At 42.5% G+C, this 21808-nt stretch overlaps 2 protein-coding genes and 2 non-coding genes across 6 annotated transcripts; all 4 read left to right on the forward strand.

Moving 5' to 3' along the window:
* The first annotated feature begins 74 nt into the window (after positions 1 to 74).
* CCT6A (chaperonin containing TCP1 subunit 6A) lies at positions 75 to 10475 on the forward strand. Its single transcript, XM_037506765.2, has 14 exons — positions 75 to 354; positions 775 to 838; positions 2403 to 2537; positions 4022 to 4195; positions 4824 to 4927; positions 5523 to 5633; positions 5763 to 5922; positions 6017 to 6099; positions 6662 to 6758; positions 7050 to 7197; positions 7597 to 7730; positions 8245 to 8347; positions 9114 to 9186; positions 9434 to 10475. The coding sequence occupies exons 1-14, from the start codon at positions 218 to 220 to the stop codon at positions 9504 to 9506; spliced, it is 1596 nt and encodes a 531-aa protein (XP_037362662.1). The 5' UTR covers positions 75 to 217; the 3' UTR covers positions 9507 to 10475.
* Positions 3734 to 3867, forward strand: LOC119242448 (small nucleolar RNA SNORA22). Its single transcript, XR_005124459.1, has one exon. It is a non-coding gene; the product is annotated as a small nucleolar RNA SNORA22 (small nucleolar RNA).
* LOC119242440 (small nucleolar RNA SNORA15) lies at positions 7241 to 7376 on the forward strand. The gene has a single exon (XR_005124452.1). It is a non-coding gene; the product is annotated as a small nucleolar RNA SNORA15 (small nucleolar RNA).
* A 265-nt stretch (positions 10476 to 10740) lies between the features above and the next one.
* On the forward strand, positions 10741 to 21770 carry SUMF2 (sulfatase modifying factor 2). 3 transcript variants are annotated; one of them, XM_037506766.2, is made up of 9 exons: positions 10741 to 10856; positions 12987 to 13143; positions 15437 to 15551; positions 15997 to 16041; positions 16400 to 16550; positions 17389 to 17444; positions 19463 to 19547; positions 19728 to 19872; positions 21038 to 21770. In XM_037506766.2, the coding sequence occupies exons 1-9, from the start codon at positions 10793 to 10795 to the stop codon at positions 21120 to 21122; spliced, it is 903 nt and encodes a 300-aa protein (XP_037362663.1). In that variant the 5' UTR covers positions 10741 to 10792; the 3' UTR covers positions 21123 to 21770. The 3 variants fall into 3 exon arrangements, with proteins under 3 accessions (XP_037362663.1, XP_037362664.1, XP_054549546.1); XM_054693571.1 differs by lacking the exon at positions 10741 to 10856 and adding an exon at positions 10934 to 11089; XM_037506767.2 differs by lacking the exons at positions 16400 to 16550; positions 17389 to 17444 and having other exon boundaries at positions 10742 to 10856.
* Positions 21771 to 21808: the final 38 nt, after the last annotated feature.

Raw genomic sequence — 21808 nt, forward strand, 5'->3', positions numbered from 1 at the left:
GCGGCCGCGGCCCAATGAGCGGCGTCGGTGCGGCCGCGGCCCAATGAGCGGCGCCGGCCGACCTGCGGCCCAATGGCGACGGCGCGCGGGCACGCAGGGGGCGGGGCGGGTGCGCCCGACTTTTCCAGAAGACCCGGATCGCTCTTCTCGGCCACGCTGAGCCGGCTTCGGGCGTTCCGCGCGCCGCCTCCCCTCCTCTTCCTCTGTTGGCTCAGCAATGGCGGCCGTGAAGACCCTGAATCCCAAGGCCGAGGTGGCTCGCGCCCAGGCGGCGTTGGCGGTCAACATCAGCGCGGCCCGGGGACTGCAGGACGTGCTGAGGACCAACTTGGGGCCTAAGGGCACCATGAAGATGTGAGGCGGGGCCGCGGGGACGGCCGGGGGGGACCGCGCGCCCCGCGGGCCTGCGATCGGGGCCCGCCGCTTCAGGGCCTCTGCGCTCGCTGCTGGGGCCTTTCTTCTCCTGGGCCCCCGGCTCGATCCTATTTCCCACCCCGGCCATTACCGCTGGTGATCGATGCCGTCTCCACGGAGAACAAAGCTGCCCGCGTGCGCAGCGCACCCCACCCTCTGGGACTTCAGCGACCTGCAGGACTAGGGGAACTCTGAGGGAGGGGGTGGGCACTGCACCACTCCTGCTGCCGCCGGGAGAGGAACACCCCCGGGGCCCCCCCAGCCCCCTAGGACCGACGTGAAACCCGGGTTTTTGTGGGACTCTTTAATTTGGTCTCTTTAAAAAAAAGTCACATTGATTGCTTTCTGTCCATTGAACAGGCTTGTGTCTGGTGCTGGAGATATCAAGCTTACTAAAGATGGGAATGTGCTCCTTCATGAAATGGTGAGAGGCTGCTATATTAGGTCAAAAATGTCTTGGTTTTCTGTGGTGCGTTGATTCGTAGGAAGATTTTTAACGTTCATTCCCAAGGTGGAAAGAAAGTGCACTTATCAGCTCACAGCAGATACTCTGTCTTAGAGTGGGGAGAGTTGAAAAGAAATAGGAGTAATAGCACTGACAGCCCTATTGCTGTTATAGCAAGGAGCCTAGGAGTCTGGTAGGCTTGTTTTTGAATACCTACTCTTTTGCAGTTACATTCTTTGTTAAAAGATTGTAATTATGAGACTAATGTAAATTCTGGAAAACTGAGAACAGTTGGTACAATAAGGCAAAATGCCACAGGATGGATGGTTACCCATTGTTTCTGTTTAAAACATAGGTTCTCCTCTGTTACGTCTCATTTCTCCATCTTCAGTGGGTGAAGAGATCAAATTCTTTGCCATTTTTAAAGTCCCCATGATCAAAACTATGAGATTATTTTGAGGAGCAATGTTTTAGTCATTTCTAAATTCCCCAAGCCTAGCAATCCAATTCTATGAAAAGAAAATGACTTGACTGTGTTTGAGTTCAGAATAAAATTTAGGATTTTGATAGTAATATATCATGCCTTTAACATCTACATATCTGTAAATATTTTCACTAAGGGATAGCTAACCTAGAATATGTAGATTTTGTTTGTTTATAATGGGCTAAACTGTGGCCTGCGCTAAGAGAACAATTGGAGTTAAAGTCTAGTATTGATGTCACAAAAGCTGTACCTATATGGCTTTTTTTTTGTACATTAGGCATTTATAATTTAACAAGAAGTTATAAAGTGAACACAATGAGAAGTGTACAGTATCACCTATGTAGTATTCTTGCCAAAACACCAGCTAATTTAGATAATGAGAGAAGTCTGCTAAATGACTCCCGGAATTCTGAGAACTGTCAGTGTTCCCAAAGAGGAAGTGCTGGGAAATTGTTCTAGATTAAAGAAAAATAAAGAGACATAAAACCAAAAAGGAAAAAAGAAACAAAAAGTAGTGCGGTAGTACAGGTGCCTTTTTGGGGATCCTTTATAGTTAAGACTTTGTGGGTGACATTGGAGATAAGAACATCCTGGTTTTCCCAAACCTATCTATATATAGTGATGAGGCATCAACTGATATTTGCTACAAGGGCAGTTTGGGTTTTTGTTTGTTGGATTTTTGGTCAATGCCAGATAATAGTGGAGGCTGCCAGACTTTCAGTTTAGCAGGTTCCTGGCTTAGTCTCACAGAAGCAAATAGACTTGTCAAAGAGGCATGCATGCCTTTGAAATTTGTTACTGTTACTTTTTTAGCTCATAAACTTTACTGATCCTCAGATTTCCTCATCAATAAAGTGGAGATAATCTGAGAAGTAAATAAATTATACAGTCACAAACTGATATGCAAAATCAGTTAATAGTAAGATTTTAATCATAATACAGTTGAAAACTAGAACAATTTGTGCAGATAGTTCTTAAAGAACCCTTCATACATTTTACTTAAGGTATATTTGGGCTGCTTCATGTTAAGTTTAAGAATTTTTTTTTTTTTAATTTCAGCAAATTCAGCACCCAACAGCCTCCTTAATAGCCAAAGTGGCAACAGCCCAGGATGACATAACTGGTGATGGTACCACTTCCAATGTCCTAATCATTGGAGAGCTGCTGAAACAAGCGGATCTCTACATTTCTGAAGTATACATGATCTTGTGTTTCTGTAAACTTTATTGTGTGGGGGAAGTAATTTGAGATTTATTTTTATAGATTCATGTGTTAATAGTAACTGAGGGGGCCTCCCCGGTGGTGCAGCGGTTGAGCTCTGACTTGTGAGGCTGCCCGCAGCCTGTGGGGCGCCGGTTCAATCCCCGGCTGCTCCCCGGCCACCGGAGGAGGGTCCCACATGACGTGCAGACCTCTCCTGCCGCCAGCTGCTCCCCTCAGCAGTGTGCTTTGGTCCTTCTGCCTGCTCTGCTCCCTGCTCTGGCTCTGGTGAATTCTCTTACCCTCCCGCGCTTCTGACTGTACCCAGTGCTTGTATAAATAAATACATCTAAAAAAAAAATTAGTAACTGAGACCATATAGTCAAATGTAAAGTTCAGGTGGCTTAAATTTGAGAACTAGTATCTTTTATCCTGGTCTGACACAAATTTATTATGCTTTTGAACAGGTTTTAAGGAATATTCCTTGCCTGAAAGTTTTTTATCTATTTGCATGGCATGCATGATTTAAATCTATCTTATCACATCAATTAATACGATGTTATGGACTGGGCAATTTTATAAGGAAAAAAACAACCAAAACTTTAAAATTTAAGAATTTCACAACATTTTTAGCCCTAAATAGTTTCAAGGTTAGAGCTTCCCTGGTGGCACAAGGGGTTAAGTCTCAGCACTATGAAGCTATCTGCAGCATGAGTTCGATACCCGGCCAGGTTGCTAACCCATATGGTTAAGTTGAACTTAACCTTGGTTTCATCTAAAAGTCTTATTCAAATAACTTAAATAAAGCTTGTGGTATGGAAAATCAAGACCTCAACCTGTCTTGCCTGCTGTTCCCCTCAGTAGTGTATTTCAGTAGATATGCCTATTCTGCTCCCCACTCTATCTCTGATGAATCTACACACACACACACACACTGCTTTGGCCTACACCCCAGTTCTTGTGTGCATAAATAAATAAAATAAGGTTTTATTCAAGGTTAAAACAAACTTCGGTGAGTACTAATCTGATATGGGAGAATTTCTGGGACAAGAGAAAATAAACTCTTCACTCCCCTTTTATTTTTATTATTAATGATGTAATTTCAGAATACCTGTAGAAAAGATAATGGTTCTGTTAACTGCAAGTTGTTATGACACAGTTTGGAGGTTTTTGATATTATTCCTTGTGGTTTGCACAGTGAACAGCCAAGTGTGCTTTATAGTTCTCTTGGCTTTGATTCTGTGCTAGAGCAATGTCTGTTCTTTACCTCTGCATTGAAAGGACTACTTATCCTTTTAAATGTATTCAGAAAGTCAGCACATTATATTAATTTACTTAAATTTACTTGAAAAGGTAGGAAGTCATCCAGAATGTCCCTTCAAAAACTACCTTTATCGTGAACTATAGTTGCATTTAATTGAAGAACTCCAGTATCAATTGTGATCTTGTAATGTGTGGGTATTATGTGTAAATTACAGGGTCTTCATCCCAGAATTATAACAGAAGGATTTGAAGCTGCAAAGGAAAAAGCACTTCAGTTTTTGGAACAAGTCAAAGTAAGCAAAGACATGGACAGGGAAACACTTATAGATGTGGCTAGAACATCTCTACGTACTAAAGTTCACGCTGAGCTTGCTGATGTCTTAACAGAGGTAGGTATGAAATTTGCTGTGTGTCTGCTATAGTATATCTGTATAGAAAACCCCAGTATTTACCAATTCCAATTACAGAGTATAATCTGAAGTCTTTGCAGTACCATACTATTGTGAATAAGTAGGTTTATTTTTGATAACCTGATCTATGCTTCTAAAAAGTAAACTGAGAAAAGCAGATAACATATCTATCAGGTTATAAAGATGTAATTGGAGGGCCTCCTCGGTGGCACAGCGGTTGAGCGCTGGGTTGCGAAGCTGGCCACAGCCTCTGCAGCGCCACCGGTTCCATCCCCGGCCACCGGGCGAGGGTCCCACATGGCACGCAGACCTCTCCTGCCGCCCGCTGGTCCCCTCAGCAGTGTACTTCATCATTCTGCCTGTTCTGCTCCCTGCTCTGGCTCTGGTGAATTCTCTCACCCTCCCACGGTTCTGACTGTACCCAGTGCTTGTATAAATAAATAAATATATCTTTTTTAAAAAAAAGACATAATTGGAGCTTTCATCAAAAGGTTTATAAGGGAAGATTTCATTTTTAAAAAGTCTGTTTAAACTTCTGAAGAGGTAGCAACAGTAGTGTCTTCACTTATGCAAATCAAATTCACTTAATAGTTATACTCTATTGTAGGCAGTTGTGGACTCCATTTTGGCCATTAAAAAACAAGGTGAACCTATTGACCTCTTCATGGTTGAGATAATGGAAATGAAACATAAATCTGAAACTGATACAAGGTAGGTGGTAAAATGCTATGAAGCGTGTTCACGGATTTTTAGGTTGTTTATAATACATACTTTTTGGCTGTTTTTGGTTTTTTGGCTTTTTGTCTTTGACTAAATGTATATTGCCAAGATAGTGTTTTATTTACTCTGTAATGTTTCCTCTTGAAATTGGCATGTTTATGGTCAGACCAGTTCTGAAAAGTAAGTTCTATCATTCACTTGGCATTTATTGAACTGTTGGATACAAAATATTCCAGGTGTGGGAGGGGAGGGGCTGTTGGAATTCTTTATTAAATTTTTTTTAATTTGAGGTCCTAATTTGAGAAAATTTTTTAGAGGAGGTGATCACAATTTGATAGCCTACCAATTGAGACTTCCTCTGCATAATTTTCTGTATAGATAGGGTTGTCTGTTTTGTTCTTGGAATGTTCTGGAGTACTACTTTTTCACAATTGAACTTAACCTTAGTTTCATCCAAAAGTCTTATGCAAATTACTTAAATAAAGCTTATGGTATGAAAAATCAATGTAGTCCCATATTCAGTATTTTAATTTGTTGTTCTGTGTTATATCCCATCAATAAATATTATTTTTATGTGTTGTAACAGCTTAATCAGAGGTCTGGTTTTGGACCATGGGGCACGACATCCTGATATGAAAAAAAGAGTAGAAGATGCATACATCCTCACCTGTAATGTGTCATTAGAATATGAAAAAACGTGAGTTTATATTCCTTTACAAATGAAATAGAGAATAAAGGGACTGGGGAAGTCACTTTGTGAGACTCAGTTTGCCTACTGTAAGGATAATAATTCCCCTTTCTGTAACTACTTTTATTTTTTTAATAGAGAAGTGAATTCTGGCTTTTTTTACAAGAGTGCAGAAGAGAGAGAGAAACTAGTAAAAGCTGAAAGAAAATTCATTGAAGATAGAGTTAAAAAAATAATAGAACTGAAAAAGAAAGTTGTCGGTGATTCAGATAAAGGATTTGTTGTTATTAATCAAAAGGTGAGAAAGAAATTTTGATTTGTGAACTAGTGTGTGTCATTTTTACTCTTAACGTAAAAGATACTGAAAACTGAAATTTTTGCCTTTATTGCAGGGAATCGACCCGTTCTCCTTAGATGCTCTTGCTAAAGAAGGCATAGTGGCTCTGCGCAGAGCGAAAAGGAGAAATATGGAAAGGTATAGCTTGAGTGGTGTGAATTTTACTTATTTTGCAAGTTCACTGGGCTGATCCCTGTTTCCCTCTACTTATTTTTGCATCTTTTATTTTTTTATTTTGATAAATTAGTTGGTCTTCAATTAACATTGATAGATTTTTGAAAACTGCAGCTTTAAGCTTAATGCCGTAGACTAAAAGCAGTCTCAGAATAATGTTTTGTTCAAGTTGACTGAGATATATTTATTTTTAAATCACGAAAATAGAGTACATATTTTTCTATGGCAAGGATCAGCATCGAGGTGTTTCAGAGAAATAACTCCCAAAGAGCTCACCCACAAAAAAGCTCTTGTCCACCTTTAGATTTTATATCAGAGAAGTGCTTGCTGACTTGAGAGGAGTGGCTTGAATAGAAGCTCAGGAGAAAAAGATTAGGCTTCAGCTGGTTAATGGTGAATGAAAAGGTTTAAGTTAAAATACATTTTAGAATACAATTTTATTAGTTCTGAAATAGTACAAAGTTACTAATTTCCTTAAGTGTAACTAAAAATATCATACTTCTCAAAACCTTTTAATATATTTCAGGATGACACTTGCTTGTGGTGGGATAGCTCTAAATTCTTTTGATGACCTAAATCCTGAATGTTTGGGACATGCGGGACTTGTCTATGAGTATACATTGGTAAGTATATTTTCTTCCCAAAAGTAGTAAAATTGTTGGGGGGAGGCAGTGGTCATGAATTCTTCAGTAGTAAAAATTCGTTCAAATTAGGAATAAATTTTGCTTTGTTCAGTTTACATGATGGAAAAGTCACATTTCTCTTAACGATTTTTCAAAAGAAATAATTTGCTTTAATGTGGTCAGTGTTAATGCCTTGTAAATAGGCTGCTTATCAATTCTCCGTAAATCCCTCTTGTTCATATTTTATGCAGCTATATCCTATTCTTGAAAATTTATGTCTCTTTCACATAGGGAGAAGAGAAGTTCACCTTTATCGAGAAATGCAATAATCCTCGCTCTGTGACATTGCTGGTCAAAGGACCAAATAAGCACACACTCACTCAGATCAAAGATGCGATAAGAGATGGCTTGAGAGCTGTTAAAAATGCTATTGATGACGGTAGATCTTTATTTTAATTGTATTCTTCTTGCTGGTCTAAAAGGCATGGCTGAATACTGTGTTCTTTTTATCAGTAATTTACACAGCCAGACACCATGCAAAAGTAGTTTTCCCTTTGAAATGACTGATGGTATGTTAAGTTTCGTCATGGCATATCTTTATTAAAAGTGGATACAAGTAAGTGGACTAATACTGAGAGCTTCCAGGTCCTAGTTAAACTGAAAATCTGTTATGTTGCTTGTATTGTTTTCAGATATAATATTAAAATTACTGTGATTACAGTCAATTCTTAAGAAATTAATGGCTTTTATGTATGTGTTTTAATATTTTTTCTTTTAATTGACCTGTTTTAATTTCTTTGCGTTAGCTTAGCATTTCTCTTTTCCACCCACCCAACAGGTTGTGTAGTGCCAGGTGCTGGTGCAGTGGAAGTGGCAATGGCAGAAGCCCTGGTTAAATATAAGTCCAGTGTAAAGGGCAGAGCCCAACTTGGAGTTCAAGCATTTGCTGATGCATTGCTCATTATTCCCAAGGTATGAATAGCAATCACTTTCCTAAATTACACTGAAACTATTCAACTGATGAAACCTTTTTGATAATGTAATGTGGGTTTTCTCTTAATGTGAATTTTACATAACAAGTTTCATTGGTTTTTCTTTTTAATACTAAGTACGTATCCCTCATTATCCAAATGTATTTGGTTCTTCTGGAAAGTAGACTTGAATATTTGACAATTAAGAGGGTTTGTGGTGTAGGTGTTGCACTGTTGTACAAGCTTGCACTTGTATTTGTATTAGTTAAACTATCATCAGTATCATGATTCACTGTCTCGTGCTCATTTGGGTATATTGTTTACGTCCAGTGTATTTCCAGGTGGGATACATAGAAAGTTGATCAGTAACACATCTAGTTATTCAGTGAAGGGGGAATATAAATACTAGTCCAATCTTCATTCAAAAGAGTGTTTTGTTAACCAGAAATACTAATCATTTATTATAGGTTGTCAATTTTTAGGTCCTATGTTTAAATATTAATTGTTTATTTTAGGTTCTTGCTCAGAACTCTGGTTTTGACCTTCAGGAAACACTAGTTAAAGTTCAAGCAGAACATTCAGAATCAGGTCAACTTGTGGGTGTGGACTTGAACACAGGTAAGAGAATAGAACTATTTGTAAGGGTAGAAGTAGATGATATGGGTGAGGTAAAATCAGGAGAACAAAATTGGAGACTAAAGAATGTAGACTCCTCTTGAGGATAATGGTAAGCTCATTTTGGCCAGATTATAGTTAAAGTTAGTCTGTACTGTAATAAATGAGAATGTGTCCAGAAAAATGGAGATGTTTAAATATTTAGTAATCAAATAGGGCATTCTTAATCACTGTCTTCAAGTAGAAATGAACCACTAATCAAAGATCCTGTGCATAGAACTCAGGGTTTGGAGTACCAAATTGACTAATTGGGGAACTGTGATTGTCATAGTTAATATTAGAGAAAGTGAGAGTAATTTGTGATGAGCAAAGCAATAGCACAAAGTAGTCTACTCCTTTAGATAGCTTTCTGATCTTAGGCTGTTGTAGTGTTAAGAATAATGGGTTCAGGCTTCCCTGGTGGCACAAGGGGAACTTGCACTATGAAGCTTGCACTCTGAAACTATCAGCAGCCACTACAGCACGAGTTCAATCCCCAACCAGGGAGCTAACCCACATAGCACAGCAGACCTCTCCTGTTTCACCCACTGCTCCTCTCAGTGTATTTCAGTAGTTCCACATGTTCTGCTTCCACTCTGTCTCTGAATCCTCTCGCCGCCGCCGCCGCCACCACCACCACCACCACCCTGCACCTCTGGCCTACATTGCAGCTCTTATATGCATAAATAAATAATTTTTTTTTTTTTTTAAATAATGTGTTACTTTTCAGGTGAGCCAATGGTAGCAGCAGAAGTCGGCGTATGGGATAACTATTGTGTAAAAAAGCAGCTTCTTCACTCATGGTAGGTTTGGGAAAGCTAAAACAAAATAATCTTTAGGGAATTGCCATTCTTTCTTAATTGGGTATGTTCTATTTAATTACCTTTCCCCTTCAACCCCCATAATAATATAGAAACTGGAACTAGGCCTGTGTTTAGGGGAGAAATGGAATATTTAGTTGGCTGTAATGTGCACAATTTAATTGGAAATTGAGTTGAAGTAGGATCCATATATCAATCTAATCATCTGATTTTTTTAATACCCTCTTAGCACTGTGATTGCCACCAACATTCTCCTGGTTGATGAAATCATGCGAGCTGGAATGTCTTCTCTAAAGGGTTGAATTGAAGCTTCCCATGTATCACCTGAAACATGAAGACTCAACAGAGTGATCCTAAGATAATACAGCTATGGAATTTTTGTCCGAGCTTCAAATGATTTTCAAAGGAATTTTCTTTTCCCATATGAGAAAAAAAGGAGGAAAACGCTGGCACCTACTCAAATTCTCAAGTTCTGAAATTATACTTACAGTATTTTTTTAATTGCACTGAAGTATATACACATAAAGCAGCCCATTTCTACCCAATGACCACGATGTTTTGTTTTAGCTTCAGTGACATAAAAATACATGTCAGATAAGCATATGTTATCTTGTTATTAAATATTCCTTGAAAAATTAATGGTTTAATAATTTCTTCTAATGTATTTTAATTTATCCAATAGTTCCCTGTTAAGCATTTAAGTTTAAATTTTTTATGCTAATATAACACTTAAGTAATGTAAGATTTTGAAAGCATCCCTGTTTACTTGGTATAAATTCCCGTGAGTAAAACTCATTGGATCAATTTAGACTTTTCTTGCTTCTGAAGTAGCTTTGCTAAAATGCTCCCCAAAAAGTTAATTTGTAGTGGATAGAAAGATGGGTGAACTAGAGAAGCTGTAGGACTACAAGAGCTACAACAATTATAACGTGGCAAATAGAAATAGTGGCAGAGGCAAACAATACTGCTGAGGGCCTGGTGACTAACAGGCGAGGTAAAAGAGAATTCAAGCAGGCCATATTTTTACACCTCTGAACCTTTGCTTATGCTGCAGTATCCATCCATCTCAAATCCTCTATTGTCTTTTTCTAACCCAAATTACTGTTCTACATATTTAAACAAATTTGTTTTTATACAGTTGGTATATCTTTGCAGTCCTTCAAGATGAAGTTGTATGTTGCTAAGCTTTGTATTTTGAGGAGTTGGCAATTGGCCTTCAGTGAGTGTGCAATAAATGTTAAGTTGAAAACTTTTCTGTGATCTTGCAGTGGTATTCCAGGAACAAAAGGAATCTGAATGTACTTAGGGTGGAAAATGAACCCAAAAGCTCACAAGTTATGAGGGAGACTCTGAAATGGCAGAGCCCCTCAGCACTAACCCAGAGAAAACTGCCTTTTAAAAATTCAACTGGCTCCATAGGAAATTGAGGTCCCAGCAACCACCTTAGCCACCTGACTAAATTCCTTGCTGTCGGCTATTGCTAGGCTGGGGGCCTTTTAAAAGGGCAGTGCGCAAGCGCGTGCGTGGCGCATGCGCAACAGCCGAGATTGTGTATTGAGCTGGTGCTTCCGGGGCGCACGTTCGCGCGATGAGCTCTTCGCTGCCGCTGCTCTTGCTGCTGTCGCTGCTGCCTGGCCCCTGGCTCGCGGCAGGTCAGTGTGCCGGCCGGGCCTCTTCCCCCGGGCGCCGTTTGTTCGGGGAGGCCCCACGAGGGGTGGCGCGCCCCCAGACTGGTCTCTTGCCGGCTTCCTGGATGGGCTTGGAGAGGCCGGCGGCGCTTCGCGAAGGCGGCCAACTTGGGGTGTTGAACAGTTGGTTGTAGCACTTACGTTTTACTTTTAGCTCAGTATTTTGGAATCTTTCAACCACAAAAAGTAAGAGAGAGGTAACCAGCCCTCCACATGCCTGTCACCCGGTTTAAACAGCTGTCAGTGTACAGTTAATCTTGCATCTTTGGTATCCCTCCACTTGTCCCCTTCGCTTCCATTTTTAAGTAAATTCACACACAAGATTTTATTCATGAATATTCAGTTTAATAGCCAAAAAGACAAGAAGTCACTAAAAATTTTTTTCCCACCTTAAAAATTAATAGTACAGGGCCTCCTCGGTGGCGCGGCGGTTGGGCGCTGGGTTGCCAAGCTGCCCGCGGCCTCTGCGGCACCGGTTCGATCCCCGGCTGCTCCCCGGCCACCGGAGGAGGATCCCACATGGTGCGCAGACCTCTCCTGCCGCCCGCTGCTCCCCTCAGCAGTGTACTTCAGTCCTTCTGCCTGCTCTGCTCCCCCCTCTGGCTCTGGTGAATTCTCTCACTGGCCCGCGCTTCTGACTGTACCCAGTGCCTGTATAAATAAATAAATAAATCTTAAATAAATAAATAAATAAAAATTAAAAAAAAATTAATAGTACGCCTTAATATTTTTAAACATCCAGTTAGTGTTCAGATTCATCTGTTATGAGTTTTTGAAATTATTTTCTGGATTAGGGTCAAAATAAAGTTCATATATTGCAATTCTATGTTGTTTCTTAATTTTCATTAATAAGATTTTCCTGCTTATTCTGTTTTTTCCTCTTGAAGTGATTGAAATCATCTGTGTGCGTGTGTTAGAATGGGAAGAGGGCCAGAGATAGGATCTTTTTTTATTAAAAAAAATTGTTTTTATTTATTTATGCATGCAAGAACTGGGGTGTAGGCCAGTGGTGTGGTGGGGGGATGGGGAGGAGGGAGAAATGAGGGGGCAGTCGGGAGATGATTTGTCAGAGACAGAGTGGGGAGCAGAACAGGCGGATCTACTGAATACACTGCTGAGGGGTGCAGTGGGCAAAACAGGAGACATCTGGTGTGCCATGTGGGTTAGCTCCCTGGCCAGGGATTGAACTCCTGCTGCAGTGTCTGCCTATAGCTTGATAGTGCTGAAACTTAACCCCTTGCACACCGGGGAGACCCCAAAGATAGGATCTTTATAGGATCCTTTGAGGAACTTAACAGTACTTAGACATCCTTATGTAGAAACTTACACTGTAAAATACTACGTCAAGCCAGAGACATGACTTTTTGGAAATAACACTGACCTGGAATTAAAGAAACCTGGATATAGTTCTGTCTTCTGTTCCCTGGTCATTTTCCTTATTGGGATCTCACTTTCTGCCTGTTAAATAATGCAGTCAAATTAAAGAACCTTTTAGTTTGTTCTGAGACATTGAAAAAGCAAGTATGAAGTGTTCACTCAGTTTTTTGATAATTATTGTGCATTTGTGCTAGATGCCAGGAATACACTGACAAAGTAGATGTAGTCCTTTACTTTCTGAAACATAAGATATAATAGTGAAAAACATTAAAAATTGATAAGCATTAAACAACTGGCAAGGAAAAGACAGAAAAACAGTGTGAGCAGAAGTATGATTATTCTGGATGCATGTTGGGGTATAATGGCTAGATACCTAGCTGGGACGAAAGATTGTTGTGTAGAGGAATAGAGAGAAAGGAAATAAATATTTGTTGAAAACCTCCAATGTGCTCAATTTTTCACACATTAATTCATGCAATTATCACCTATAACATAGATCTTGTTGCCATTTTATAGATAAGTAAATTGAAACTCAGATTAAGTAATTTGCCTGAGTTCACCCACACAGCAAATTAACTGGTTAAACAAGAATTTAAAGCCACTTTTTCAAGCTTCCATTTTTTTTATCACTCTATTGTATTATTTTTAATGTGATTATCATCACTTGTTTTATATATATATTCAAGAATTACTGATGACTCTCCTTTTTCTCTGCAGGAAGTGGGCACACTACTAGCATGGTCCAACTGCCAGGTGGGAGATTCCAGATGGGAACAAATTCTCCAGATGGCAGAGATGGTGAAGGGCCTGTCCGGGAGGTAACAGTCAAACCGTTTGCGATTGACATATTTCCTGTCACCAACAAAGATTTCAGGTACATCAGGTGTTCTTCCAGGGGGAATAAAGTCTAATCTTCATTTCTAATGTGCAAAAGGAAACTAACTTGCTTCTTTGATTTGAGGAGAACAACAATCAGGATTATGGTAAACTCCATAGGCCTAGTGATTCTGCCTCTAAGAATTTGTCTTTTTTTAAAAGATTTATTTATTTATGCATACAAGAACTGGGGTGCAGTCCAGAAGTGTGGGGGGGGTGAGAGGATTCATGAGAGACAGAGTGGGGAACAGAACAGGCAGATTGACTGAAACACAGTGCTGAGGGGAGCAGCGGACAAGTCAGGAGAGGTCTGCTGTGCCATGTAAGTAGCTTCTGGCTGGGGATCGAACTCATGCTGCAGAGGCTGGCAAAAGCCTCATAGGTTGCATCTCAACCCCTTGTGCCACCAGGGAGGCCCAAGAATTTGTCTTAAAGAAAGAAAGTTATGGGCCTCCCCGGTGGCGCAGCGGTTGAGCACTGGGTTGCGAAGCTGCCCGCGGCCTCTGCGGCGCCGGTTCGATCCCCGGCTGCTCCCCGGCCACCAGAGGAGGGTCCCACATGGCGCGCAGACCTCTCCTGCCGCCCGCTGCTCCCCTCAGCAGTGTGCTTCGGTCCTTCTGCCTGCTCTGCTCCCCGCTCTGGCTCTGATGAATTCTCTCACCCTCCTGCACTTCTGACTGTACGCAGTGCATGTATAAACAAAAACAAACAAACAAATAAATAAATAAATAAAACATGCCTCTATTAAAAAAAAATTCAGTGCTTTAAAAAAAAAAAAAAGAAAAGAAAGTTATCCAAAAGTACCTAAGGTTGTCCCCCAAAAATGACATTATTAACAAATATTAACAATTTCAGATTCACTTAAACATTGTGTCAATATAACAGGATACTTAAGGAGATAGTTATGAGGTGTTACATGAAATAAGAAACTTGCAGTGCAATAGATACAGAATATATATGCATTAAAACACAATTGAAAGGGCCTCCCCGGTGGCCCAGCGGGTTGAGGGCCGCCCTGTGAAGCTGTCTGCAGCCTCTGCAATGTGGGTTTGATTACCGGCCAGCCAGGGCGATACCTACATGGCGCAGTAGACCTCTCCTGCCTCACCCACTGCTCCCCACAGCAGTGTCTTCAGGCTGTCTGCCTGTTCTGCCCCCCACTCTGTCTCTGGTGAATTCTCTTACCCTCCCATGCCTCTGGCCTGTACTCCAGTTCTTGTATAAATAAATAAATCTGGGCCTCCCCAGTGGTGCAGCGGTTGAGCGCTGGGTTGTGAAGCTGCCTGCAGCCTCTGCAGCGCCGGTTCAATCTCCTGCTGCTCCCCAGCCACCGGAGGAGGGTCCCACATGGCGCGCAGACCTCTCCTGCCGCCCGCTGCTCCCCTCAGCAGTGTACTTCGGTCCTTCTGCTCTGCTCCCCGCTCTGGCTCTGGTGAATTCTCTCACCCTCCTGCGCTTCTGACTGTACCCAGTGCTTGTATAAATAAATAAAAAAAATCTTTAAAAATAAATAAATAAATAAATCTTTAAAAAAAAAAAAACAGAATTGGGGCCTCCCTGGTGGCGCAGGTGGTTGAGCGCAGCACCGTGAAGCTGTCCACAGCTTCTGCAGCGCTAGTTCAATCCCCGCCAGCCTTGGAGCAACACACATGGCAAGTGGACCTCTCCTGTCTCAGCTGCTGCTCCCTTCAGCAGTGTATTTTGTCAATCTGCCTGTTCTGTTCCCCACTCTGTCTCTGGTGAATCCTCTCACCCTCCTGCGCATCTGGCCTGTACCCTGGTTCTTGTATAAAGAAATCTTTAAAAAAAAGCAAACAGAATTGGAAGATGCAATATTGTGTCAATTGATGGTTTTTGCCCATGTCTTTGTAACTTCCAAATGAAATTAATTCCAGGGAAGCCAGACACAAAAGACTTATATGCTGTATGAATTAATTTATATGAATTTCTATTCTGCAAAACTGTAGGGACAAAAACAGGAGTTGCAGGGGCGTGGAGAAGTTTTGTTGTGTGGCTGATGAAACTGCTCTGTATTTTGATTGTGATAGTGACTACATACTTTGTCAGAACCCAAAATTATACACTAAAGAATGAATTTTACTGCATATGAATTACACATACAGCAACAGAGTTTTGAAGAAAGTTTGCTCAGCTTGTCACATCAGTTGCCGAGAGTTCATGAAAACTGTCCTCCCCAACTTTCAGAGCAAGGATATACGAGGTTTCCTGGATTAGAGAAGTGAAGGTGAAGCGCAGAACCCTGTTGGCTGAAATGAACTCTCTCTTTTCAGGGAGTTTGTCAGGGAAAAAAAGTACCGGACAGAGGCTGAGATGTTTGGGTGGAGCTTTGTCTTTGAGGACTTTGTCTCGGAAGAACTTAGAAACAAAGCGGCCCAGCACATGAAGGTGAGAGAACCTACACTTTCAGCTAAGGGAAAGGGAGTGGGACCTGCACAGAAATGGGCTCTGGGGACCCTGTGCCACAGGAGAGAATGAAACCTTAGAAATGGAGGCAGGGAGGAAGCCAGAGAAACCCACCCTGGAGGAGTCACATGTTCATCTGATTCCTGTGCGCATCCCCAGGAAGTTCACCCTGAATGGTCTCTGCTCAGAAGTGCTGAAGAATCAGATGATGATAGGGTTCAAGATACTTCTCGAAGTGGCAATAGAACATCTTGACAATCCCCCTTCTGGTAGGGGTGGTGAGCTGTCCTGCTTTAGAGATTCTAGACAGCCTCTCTTGGACCACCTGCATGTCAGCCTGAAGGCTCTGCTCTGCCTCTGTGTCAGTCAGGACAAGGGTCTTGCTGGGGCAGAGAACCTTGCAGTCATGCTTCTTCTTTTTTTTCAGTCTGTTCTCTGGTGGTTCCCCGTGGAAAGGGCATTCTGGAGGCAGGTAAGGATTGGTTCCTCCATCTTGCTTTCTACTACTGTTGACTCTCTCTGGAGGCCTGGATTCCCTGGAGCCCCTGCCTATCTAGGGATACTGAGTTTAAAAGAATGAGAGACATTTCAGGGAAGTAGCCAAGCACACCTGTTACCTCTGCTCTAATCCCCTTAATCCCTTTTTCCATCTCACTTCTTGCTTTAGTCTCTTCTTTCTGACATTGAACCTCTCCTCATTCATCAGACTGTCTTTTCCAATTTCCTTGCTCCATCTAGTGGTAAAAGATGAACTCAGGCACCCTAAGCCTAGCCTTTCTCTGACTTCCATGAGCTCCCAGAAGCCTGTCTCACTTCATCCTGGGTATCAGCCTGCAGGTCCTGACTCTGGCATCCGAGAGAGACTGGAACTCCCTGTGGTACATGTGAGCTGGAATGATGCACGTGCCTACTGTGCTTGGCGGGGGAAACGGCTGCCCACTGAGGAAGAGTGGGAGTTTGCTGCCCGAGGGGGCTTGAAGGGTATAGCGATGCCAAGGCAACTTCCCTTTATTCTCCCTATCCTGCCCTGCATGGGAGGCTTAAAGGGTGGGCACTGTTCAGGCTCCCTAAAGCAATGTTTAAACTATGTGGTGAAGGACAAATTATTCCTTTCATTTCTAATCCATTGCAGGCTAAGGCTTCTGTAAAATACCATAAAAATGTTACAGGAAAAGTGGAATTGAAAACATATTTTTTTTATTGTTGGAGAGTCCAGAGACATGTTACATTTCAATAGATGTAGTCGGAACAAAATAGCATAAGGAGAAAAGAAAAGAATTATTCAAATTACATACCCTTTTCATAGGTGTATTGAGACTAATAGAAAGAGCCACTGTTTCACTGTTTGCTCATAAATGCCATTCTGCAATCCTAATCTAAAAAAGATTATGAGAGTGAAATAGCAGTTCTCCATTTAACACTTTTCCACACACTCTGAACGCTGGCTCTGCCATAGCACTATTAGTGTGATAAGTGAGGTTGCTTTTATTCATAGGTCCGATCTAAGTCCTATTAACCAGTTTCTCAATACTTATTCCCAATTTCTTACATACCTCGATATAAACTGGTAACAAATAGTTTACAGCCTGACATTGGTCAGAACCACACCTAGGATTGCACTGCCCTGGAGCAACCAGGAGGCCAGGAGCTCTGAATGCCATGTAGTGAGTGGAAGGGACTGGCATGGAGAATTAAGTAATCTTATTGCTCTTTTCTCGTCATCTTCTACCTTCCTTTTAGTTCCCTCATTCTTTCTGTGTTTTCCTTCCTCCCCAACTCTTCACTTCTCCCTCCTGTTATCTCCTTGCTCCCCTGGCAGGTCAGGTTTACCCTTGGGGAAACCGGTTCCAGCCAAACCGCACCAACCTGTGGCAGGTAAGACATACATTCCTCCCTCCTGTCCTTTCTCAAAGCGTTGATTGAGATCTGTTATAGGACAGGTGTTGTGTTATGGTGTGGGAGTCAGAGGACTTTTTGTTCTAATGGAATGGTAAACTTGTAAAGCAAAGACAGTGTGGTAATGCTAGATATTAAAAATTCTGAATTAAATTACCACCTGAAGTGCTGGGAATGACTTGGCGCGTAAGATGACATTGAGTTGATTGAATAGGAGTTTGACAAGTGAAAAGTAGAGGAAAGGGCCTTCTAAGCAGAGGAAACAATATGAATGTTACCACTGTATTAGGAAAGGGTGCTATATGTCCAGAGATAGGACAGATTCAGAGAGGGAAATGGTGTAGGAGATGAAGTGGACAGTGGGTTGGGAACAGATTATGAAGAACATATGAAATGTAGCCATAAATATATGACTTTGGATTTTACCTCCATCGGCAGTGGGTAGCTGACAGAGGGCAACATCATTTCGATTTGGGAAGATGCCTGCTGCTAATTTGTGCAAGATCACATGAAGCTGAGCTATGGTAATGGCCAGGGCGCTCTGAATTTGAGGCTGTGGCAGTGGCCCAGGAGCTTATGAACAAACACTTAAAATTAAGTGGAAATGGAGTCAAGAGGAAGCCAAATGGGAAAGACATGTCTGAGAAGACTGATAGGGTGGAAGAGAGTTGGATTCAAGCATGTATCCAACCTCAGGCAACAGAGTGGGGGCACTGCCATTATCTAGAATAGATCATATCCACATTGGGGGTCAAGGATGGAACTTGATCAGTTTAGAATCAGCTTAGCTCAAGATGCCTTCGAGTCACTTACATGTTCAGTTGGAGGTTTGCTCTTAGAACAGAGAGTTCTGGGTCAGAGCAAGTGGCTAGTGTGTCATGAACATAGACCTTAGGCAGAAATGAAATCCCCCAGGGAGACTCTGAAGTGAGAGGAGTAGAGTATCAACATTTTAGGGGGACCATTAAAAAGGACCTGAGGGGTGAAGACACATCTGACTTATTCACTGTTTGATCTTTAATACATTAACCACTTTGAGCCTCAGTTGTTAGTTTTGTTTTTTTTTTTTTTAAAGATTTACTTATTTATTTATACAAGCACTGGGTACAGTCAGAAGCGCGGGAGGGTGAGAGAATTCACCAGAGCCAGAGCAGAGAGTAGAACAGGCAGAGTGATGAAGTACACTGCTGAGGGGAGCAGTGGGCGGCAGGAGAGGTCTGTGTGCCATGTGGGACCCTCGCCCGGTGGTCGGGGATTGAACCAGTGCTACAGAGGCTGTGGGCAGCTTTGCAACCCAGCGCTTAACCACTGCGCCACCAGGGAGGTCCCTCAGTTGTTAGTTTTTAAAGGGAGAATGTGCCTGCCTTATACCCTTGTAAGGTTAAATTAAAAGAGTTAAGTGCCTTAGCACTTAGTAGGTTTTGAGTAAATTTAGTTCCCGTGTCTTCCCTTTCACAAGAGCAGTTTCCATAGAGTGTTAACAGCTGAACCCCTATTTTAATGAAAAGGACAGTGAGCAAATTGCATCAACAAATATAGTTTATTTTTTCAAGAGTTTTGGTAATAAAGGGGAAGAGAGTTAAACCTGTTGATGGTAGAGGGGAAGAGATGGTACTAGAGAACACAGAACAGTGACAGTGGTTCGGAGAAGGGTGAGGTGCAGGGCAGGGAGGAGGGGAGGAGACTGGGTTCCCAAGGTGCCATGGTACATAGGATTTGAGACCAAGGTGAGGAAGCTCTGGGAGTAAAGAAAGTACAAGTGGAAGGGGCTTGGCAGGGACCACCATGGGCACAGAGGACTCCACACACTTCCTCATCTAGCTCAGAGTCATGGTGGAAGACGTGAGGCAAGTGGTTTGGGGACTCATCAACAGACCCTAAGATCACTGCCCTATTATCTTCCACTGGTCCCAGGTGATACCGCAAGGTGACCTGGGCAAGAACACCTGCTTTGGGACAAGATGGTAAATCTTTTAGGTTAATTTTTTTCCTCTCAGGGAAAGTTCCCCAAAGGTGACACGGCTGAGGATGGCTTCCATGGAGTCTCCCCAGTGAAGGCATTCCCCCCACAGAATAACTATGGTAAGATTACTCATCAGGTTGCTGTCAATGCCCACAACTTGATTGTTGGGATCATTCTGTCTGATAGTTAAGGCAGCAAGAAACCCCACTGGGGAAGCTTTAGTTCCGGAGCCTTTGATAACTAGAAGAGGTGGGTATGGTGCTTTCCAGCTTATGACTGACCTGCCTGCTGTGCTGCAGGGCTCTATGACCTCATGGGCAACGTGTGGGAGTGGACAGCTTCACCTTACCAGCCTGCTGACCAGGACATGCGTGTCCTCCGGGGGGCATCCTGGATCGACACAGCTGATGGCTCTGCCAACCACCGAGCCCGGGTCACTACCAGGTGAGGGGCTGGTTGCTGGGAGGTAAGGGTCTGGGTCCTGGTCTCTCAGAACGGGTGTTGGTGCTGCTTCCACACCTCTACTTCTGTCAGGAGTTATGGGGACAGAAAAGAAAGCAAGCAGTGCTTGCTGTGAAAAGCAGAAGAGCCCAAGACAACTTGTGCCTTTTATTGCCAGCTCTCAGCTCCAAGGGGAACTTGGTGTTCAACATCTTGATTATATTGATTATATGTGTTTCTCCTCATGTCCTAACAACTAGGGTTATAGAAGGAGGGAAGTAGAATGGTCAGGGGTCATGGAAACAGTGACTCTTCAAAATGGTAGCCCATGGAAAATAGTTTTCTATCATCGTTAAGTTCTAGAATCAAAGAACAATAGACTCAGGGAGGTCCTTGGGCCTGCTCACTTCACAGTGATGTTTGGTGTTGGCACCTAAGTGGTAGATTCCAAGGCTCCCGAGTCCCTTTGAAAGATGAAAGAAGTCCACTTCTTTCATCTGCAGATTTATTTTGGTTGATCTCATGGCAACTCCTACTCCTGGATTCAGTAAGGGCTGGAGAGAAGCCTATTTATGTGGCCTCAGGATATCAAATTTGCACACATGTCTTTAACACACTGAGGTCCCTGGATTTTTCCTCACCTCCTTTTTGAGGACAAAGTAGTGGAGAAATTACTGGCCTGGAGACCAGTCAACTGGTTTGCTGTTAATTCTGTTGTACTGCTGAAGCAGTGGTTGGCTTGACAAGACATTTAAATCTTTCTAGTACATGAGTCTGAGTCAGTAAAATGGTGAACAAATTCTGCCTTCCAGAGTGGCTGGGAAATGGCAAATATTTGTGAGAGTTCTTTAGGAAGTCTGAAGTACTGACTGGCACTATGATATTCTAGCAGACAGATATTCTCAGCTGAGTTATGCTAAACTACTGACAGAATTATTAGTCATTGCCTTTCCTGCCTTCCAGTGCAGTCTCTGGAAACCTCTCATTTCCTCCACCCAAGCTCTCCTCATATCCCCCTCCCCCAAGAGTGGCACTCACTCAGGACCTATTTTCACACCAGGCTTCTTCCCAGACTATGCCCTCCCAGTCCTCAGAGGGTTGAGCATGAAAATTGGCCCAGGCCCCTTTCTCAACAAATATCCATTCTCTCTCCCTTTTCTGGTGACAGGATGGGCAACACTCCAGATTCAGCCTCAGACAACCTAGGCTTCCGCTGTGCTTCCGATGCAGGCCGACCCCATGGAGAGCTGTAAGCAGCCATGTGGAGACAAGAAGAGTCCCTGTGGTACCCTTGTCACTCCCTGGCCATGCTCCAACCACAACTAGGTGCTTCAATTCAGCCCCACAAATGCCTCCTTCCCCCCATCTTTCTGTGCCAGGCACATCTCACCATGGGAAAGGGAGGTCTCTGCCCTCAGAGGAGGGATGCCATTGTCTCTTGGGAGAAGTGGCCTAACTTACTGACTGTGGCCAGGAGCTGAGTCATTCTCTTAGAGGTCAAATATTAACCACGTAGGGGCCAAATACTCAGTTAGGACGGAGTACTCTGAAAGGCAGCTGGTTGAAGAATTTAAATTTGTTCCCTCCCCCTTTCTCCCTGTCTGATTCAAGTCTCTGACAGTCTTTTTACAGGCCAGAATTTTCCCCTATTCTCTTTGTTTTTCCACATAAAAATGTACCGGGAAAACACTTCATTTGCCTCATTGGTAGAGTTTCATATACCTCTGAAGGAACCTGGTTTCCATTATTTGTATGTAAAGTGCAGTAATGTGACTCTTTTACATGCAGTAGCAGTCTTAAAAGGGTGCAGGAGAACTGAATGATTTACCAGGTGAAACTGCATTATGGGAGTTACAAAATAAATAATACTCCAGAAAGACATATAGCAGAAGCTTCTCTTCTATTGTTCATTATATAAGGGTTTCCATTGCCTCTCAAA

This window comes from Talpa occidentalis, unplaced genomic scaffold, assembly GCF_014898055.3.
Source record: "Talpa occidentalis isolate TD23 unplaced genomic scaffold, MPIMG_talOcc4v2.1 talOcc4.12, whole genome shotgun sequence".
Lineage (NCBI taxonomy): Eukaryota > Metazoa > Chordata > Mammalia > Eulipotyphla > Talpidae > Talpa > Talpa occidentalis.

Bases quoted from the DNA above. Each gene is read 5' to 3' on its own strand.
- CCT6A (XM_037506765.2), top strand. From the start codon at position 218: ATGGCGGCCGTGAAGACCCTGAATCCCAAGGCCGAGGTGGCTCGCGCC. The intron at 4,196-4,823 runs GTAGGTATGAAA...ACTCTATTGTAG, and splicing joins TTGCTGATGTCTTAACAGAG to GCAGTTGTGGACTCCATTTT. The intron at 6,100-6,661 runs GTATAGCTTGAG...AATATATTTCAG, and splicing joins AAAAGGAGAAATATGGAAAG to GATGACACTTGCTTGTGGTG.
- SUMF2 (XM_037506766.2), top strand. From the start codon at position 10,793: ATGAGCTCTTCGCTGCCGCTGCTCTTGCTGCTGTCGCTGCTGCCTGGC. The intron at 13,144-15,436 runs GTACATCAGGTG...CTCTCTTTTCAG, and splicing joins GTCACCAACAAAGATTTCAG to GGAGTTTGTCAGGGAAAAAA. The intron at 16,551-17,388 runs GTATAGCGATGC...CTCCCCTGGCAG, and splicing joins TGCCCGAGGGGGCTTGAAGG to GTCAGGTTTACCCTTGGGGA.